Source organism: Nelumbo lutea, chromosome 5 (genome assembly GCF_056320005.1).
Source record: "Nelumbo lutea isolate HS-2025 chromosome 5, American lotus-T2T, whole genome shotgun sequence".
Classification (NCBI taxonomy): Eukaryota; Viridiplantae; Streptophyta; class Magnoliopsida; order Proteales; family Nelumbonaceae; genus Nelumbo; species Nelumbo lutea.
The window spans coordinates 52538664-52544421 of NC_142688.1; the positions used below are offsets into that span (position 1 = coordinate 52538664).

Below are 5758 nucleotides of genomic sequence, written 5' to 3' on the forward strand. Positions count from 1 at the left end.
TAGGCTAAAACAGAACCAGTTATCTGATCGATTCTCCACTCAACTAGTATGATCGTCCAATTTCATCAGATTTTCAAAACCATGGCCACCGATAAAATGCTGCCAACACAGTTTCAATTAGCCACTGCAACCGCACATGGGAAACATCCATACACGATCGGCACCGTGTGTGGATAGCTGATCCGAACTCTCCACACCGCCTGTGTATTGGAGTTGGAATCTCCTGCCACCGAAACATATTTCAACCCCTATCAATTCGATCTAACACCGCACATCTCACTATGAAAGGTAAAAGTGAGACCCGCCAGAAAATGTTGATAGGTGGTTAGAATGCATTCTCTTGACAGGTGATCGGGACTCCGTGGTCCGTGCATGTTACGGAGAGATGTTCCCAATTCACGGGAGGGATGAGCAGTAGGGCGCCAGAGGGGCTCTCTCGTGGCGAGACTATCCCGTGTCGGTAAGATATTGACAAACTGACTGACGGACCAAGTTGGTGCGACCGGTGGCCACCGTTGGTCTCGGCTTTGTCCGTCAAACGCCGGTGTTCAACGAAAAAGACAAAATAATTCGTCAAATTGGTGTTAGATCAAAATTTCATTGGGTGGTCTCGTATTTGTCCTGGTGTGGTCGCAGGAAACGTAATCTCATCCCTAGTAGAGCGCACTGTGAATTCCAAACTTCTTCGTTTCCCCTTCAGTTCCCCGAGGAAAATCCATGGGTGCTGCTGAGACTATCGCTATCGTAGCAATCTTTGCCACTCCGATCTTACAGATCACATGTGATCGGCTGGCTTCTTGATTGAGAAAAAGGAAGAGAAGCGAAATGGATGACAACGAGCTGGACAAGTTGAAGGTGAAGTTGCTTAAGATTAGGAGAACGATCCAAAATGCAAATAGCGAGCAACTCTTTGATGAGGTGTTGCAGCCTTGGATTAGAGCTCTCAATAGTGCAGCCTACCAAGCACACGACTTACTGGAAAACTATGAATCGCAGCGACAGGTATGCATAGATAGAATAAAGAAGATTCATGGAAAATTAGATAAAATTGACCAGGAAATAGATCATCTCCACTCCACGGATACCAAACATCTTATGATAAAGAGACCGGAAACAAGTTCCGTCCTCGATGAATGCTCTGTTCATGGCCGGAAGGAAGAGAAGAAAAAAATAATTGACTTATTATTGTCATCTGATCAAAAATCACATACGGATAATGTTTCTATAATTTCAGCAGTTGGTATGCCGGGGATTGGAAAGACAACCCTCGCTCAGATTATCTACAATGATGAAAAGGTATGTAGATGGTTTCAAATAAGAGCATGGGTGTCTGTGGACAGAGGTTTTAGTCTCAAAAAACAAATCAAGTCGATAATACAGTCTATAGAGTCCACCCGCAGTTCCCCAAACGAAAGGCCGGCCGTTAGGTCCTCCGTTAACATCAACAGGGATTTAGATGTACTTCTATATGAACTTAAGCAACTGATGTCCGAAAAGAAATTCTTTATTGTTCTAGACGGTATCTTGGAAATAAATGAGGATGATTGGAATCCATTAAAAGCTGCTTTGAGAGATGGAGTTAGGGGAAGCAAAATTCTAATAACCACCCAGAATCAATATGTAGCTAAGATTACGGGCAGTATTTATACCTTGAGTTTAGATTGTTTATCCAATGATGATTGCCGGTCATTGTTTGAAGAAAAAGCATTTCCATGTGGAAGGTCATGTGGGAACTTGGAAGAAATTCTTGAGAAAGTTGATACTAAGTGCAGAGGTGTGCCCTTGGTAGCTAGGACCCTTGGACACTTCTTAAATTCCAAAACTTACAGACATGACTGGGATGCTATATTGGAAAGTGATCTTTGGTCAATACTTGGAGTCAATAATGAATCTTTAGAGCTCTGTCATCAAGCTATCTTAAACTCCCTACATGTTTGAAGCAGTTGCTTGCTTACAGCTCCATAATTCCCAAAGGCCATAAATTTGACAAGGATAAATTAGTCCATTTATGGATGGCAGAAGGTTTTATTAAGCCAGAGGGGTTTATTCAACAACAAGGGTCCATAGGAATAGAAAATCTGGGATATGACTACTTCAATGATTTGGCCTCTAGGTCTTTCATTCAATGTACAGATACAAACCAGTCATCAAATGAAGGCTCCGATAACCAGTTAGAATATGAAATGCATCATGTTGTCCATGACTTTGCATACTTCATCTCCCAATATAACTGTTTGAAAATGGAGAATTTGGAACAGCTAGAAAGGCTCTCTTCAGATATCTGTCATTTGTCACTTCTTTGTAAAAATAGACGTGAATGGCATTACAGGCCATCAATGAAGTGGGAAACATAAGAACAATCCTCCGGCGATGTCAGCATACTCCTGTCATTCATGAAGTCTACTCTCTAGATAGAGGGTTCGAGAACTTGCGTGTATTAGACTTAAGTGATACTGGCATCAATGTTTTGCCAGAATTTATTGGTTGTTTAAAACAACTTCTGCATCTTGATCTATCTCGTACTTACATTTCTTCCTGCAAAGAAATCTGTAGACTTTCTCGTTTGCAACGCTTGAAACTAATGGAATGTCCAGAACTTAGGACCTTGCCAGAAATGGAGGAATTGACCAGCCTAAGACATCTTCATCTGGACCAAACTCCACTACTTGACATGCCACGAAATATTGGAAGGATAACCAGTCTTGAGACACTTTCCCACTTCATTGTTGGGTCAGAGGAGGAAAACAAGATTGGAGAGTTGAAGGGCATGGCAGCACTTAAAGGATCCCTGCACATTTCAAAGCTTGAGCATGTGAATAATGCTGAGGAAGCTAGTGATGCTGCACTGGTAAAAAAAGAACTTCGGAAGTTAACCTTGGAGTGGAGTGAGCGACAAAATTACCAAAGTCCTAATGTTGCAGATGAAGTCCTTGATAATCTCCAACCTTATGAGAAAATCAAAGAATTACATATATTGGGTTTTGGTGGTAGCAGGCCTCCCACTTGGATGGTCCAGCCAGATTTTTCCAATCTTCTCACTGTTTTCCTTCACGGGTTCAAAAACTGCAAGTTCCTTCCACCTCTTGGGCAGCTCCCCTATCTTCAGTCACTCAGCATAAGTAAAATGGACATTGTGACAGAAATGGGTGCTTACTTTTGTAAAAGGCGAAATAGAAATGGAAGGGAGGTTCCAGCATTTCCTTCCTTGTCGATGCTTAAATTTGAAGATATGCCTCATTGGAAGAGATGGGATGGTGTTAAGGCGGATGATTTACCTCGACTTGTTAAACTTACCATCACCAAATGCCCTGTGTTAGAGGGTCCTCCTACACTCAAATTGAAGGACTGTATGAATGCCATGATACTCTGTGGGATAGAAGGGCTGAAATTCTGAATGGTATGACTACTAACTTTCTAATACAATTGTTTCTTTTCTACTTTGGAGTTTCTATTTTTCTTAATTTTCTTCTCATGTGATCATCATCCTTCCCTTTCTATTTCTCTTTGAAGCAACCAAATCTATGTGTATTAGGTGAATCCAGGACATAAACAATTTGCAATACCTGCATGGATTTTACCCAGCATGAACATAATATTGCATTTAAACTCTGCCACTAGTCACAAAAGTCAAGGGCTTGGAAGGCAAGTCATTAACTCTCAAACCACATTTGGAAGAGGGCCTTTGATGGCACTTCCATTCCCCTCTCGTTCAAAACTAAGATACCCACAGTCCGGTGGACTTCCCTTTTCATCTTGGAGCCTTGGACTCCTTGTGGTCTATCACACACTTAATGGCCATAGAAAGCAATGTTTTTTTCTTTTTCCAAATCTGAGTAATAATAGGAAATTAACAGTTCTCCTAAATCTTCTGGAAGTCATGTTTAGAATAGAGTGAACTGACAACTATGCATTTCTCAACAATTCAGGCTTCTTTTCCAATTTAAACCAAACACCCGGAAATTTGGCATAATGAATATCATTTCCAAAAGAAATGATTCATCTTTCTCTCTTTTCCTAGAAACCAGATGAAATGAATATCATGTGACTCTCAATCCTTACAATTCCTGCTACCCTTGAAAAGCATTGTGGCCATACTGTGGGCCATCACTCACAATGTAATAAAGTACATATGCCATGTCCCTTGTTGCTCAAGGATCTCATTTACCCCATTATTTGAGTTGCAGATTTGTTGGCTTTGCATTACTGTGTACAGGGCAGCCCTGTGCACAAGGCTCCCACCGATGCAGAGTCTGGGGAGGGACAGATGTATGCAGCATTTCCCCTGCACATACAGAGAGGCTGTTTCCAATTGCATTACTGTGTACAAGCTAATAAAAATTCATTGGAAAAGTTTTAATTTAGGCAGCACTCTACTGAATTATTGGTGTTTCAGATTGTTGCTTGTATTTTATCATACTTGCTAATGGATCCCATTCATGAGATGTATGTGTGTACACCATATCATCATCAGTAGATTATGATTAGGCTGTTAAGATTTGGGTATTTTCGTTGTCTATTTAGAACATGTATAACCAACATTAGACTAATGGTGCATTTGGATTGTATGAATTAGAACTGAGATAGAAATTCAGATGCACGACTTTTTTTTTTTTTGGTAAAAAATGCATGAGTTAGAATATCTATAGAAAGAGTTTTGCCATAGTAAGGTACCGTACCTTACCATGTCAAGACTCTTTCTACGTTAAGAGGAGAAGAAATTGAGGACGTAGAAGAGAAGGGAATGAAACGTCATCCAAGAAATGCTCCATCCTGGAGAAAACCCTCGATCCAGGAGTTGCTTTAATTGAGAACAGTAAATGACTAAAAGAACCTTATTGCTTTTTTAATTGTAATGTTGATTAAAGGGTAATAATGTATTTTACAATGAGAGACCATTCACCTACCTTCTTTTTGCAAGAGAATTGCTGATGTGGTACAAATATAATCAATGGTTGATAATGATTACTTTTTTATATTTGGATGGTCCAATTTTATTATACATATTGTATATTTTACATGTAAATATCATAAATTGACACTACGATTCATATTATATATAATATTTTATATTAGGTAATATATAAAACAAATTTTATATGCATATTATATGAGATATAGTATTAAATATTATACCAGTATGAATTAAATAATATTTAAATAATAAATAAAAGTTTAGAATCCAAAATTTGGAAGAATCTCACACTATTCAATAGAACTAAATAGATTCATTATTTAAGAATAAAATTATAGAGGAGAGGAGCTAAAATATCTTAACTCCCCAAAATAGTCAAACATACAACCAAAATAAGAAGAACAATTACAACTGAGCCCAAAAAAACAAAACTCCTATTCACCTTCCCTCGCTAAGCCACTTGGAAATAGATTTGTATTTCTCTTTACACAGTTGCATCGAACTTCAATGTCCTTAGTAAGTCATTTAAATTTCTTCCTTTCATTTTTTTTCTAAAGCCTAGAAATGTCTTGTTTTAATTAGTTCACTACAGCCTTGGAGTCTCCTTCTATGATCAGTTTATTGACATTTAGGCCTTTAGCCCTTTGTATCCCTTCCAAAGCTACTAGTATCTCTGCTCTCAGAATCTCCCACTCCACTTGGGCCAAAGAACAAGGCTACCAGTCCCCTTTTCATCCCTTAGTACTCTCCCTATACACGAATGCCTTGGATTGCCCATGCTATTGCCATCAAAATTAAGTTTGATAAAACAGAGAGGTGGAGGGTTCCAATGGGAACTTGAGACCT

At 39.1% G+C, this 5758-nt stretch overlaps 2 protein-coding genes across 2 annotated transcripts; both read left to right on the forward strand.

The window, feature by feature from the left end:
* The first annotated feature begins 825 nt into the window (after positions 1-825).
* On the forward strand, positions 826-1938 carry LOC148852406 (putative disease resistance protein RGA3). The gene has a single exon (XM_088945794.1). It carries the CDS (start codon positions 826-828, stop codon positions 1936-1938), a length of 1113 nt encoding a protein of 370 aa, XP_088801920.1.
* Positions 1939-2317: 379 nt separating this feature from the next.
* On the forward strand, positions 2318-4503 carry LOC148852407 (putative disease resistance RPP13-like protein 1). The gene is made up of 2 exons (XM_088942970.1): positions 2318-3397; positions 4185-4503. The coding sequence occupies exon 1, from the start codon at positions 2318-2320 to the stop codon at positions 3392-3394; it is 1077 nt and encodes a 358-aa protein (XP_088799096.1). The 3' UTR covers positions 3395-3397; positions 4185-4503.
* The last annotated feature ends 1255 nt before the right edge of the window (positions 4504-5758 follow it).

Bases quoted from the DNA above. Each gene is read 5' to 3' on its own strand.
- LOC148852406 (XM_088945794.1), top strand. From the start codon at position 826: ATGGATGACAACGAGCTGGACAAGTTGAAGGTGAAGTTGCTTAAGATT.
- LOC148852407 (XM_088942970.1), top strand. From the start codon at position 2,318: ATGGCATTACAGGCCATCAATGAAGTGGGAAACATAAGAACAATCCTC.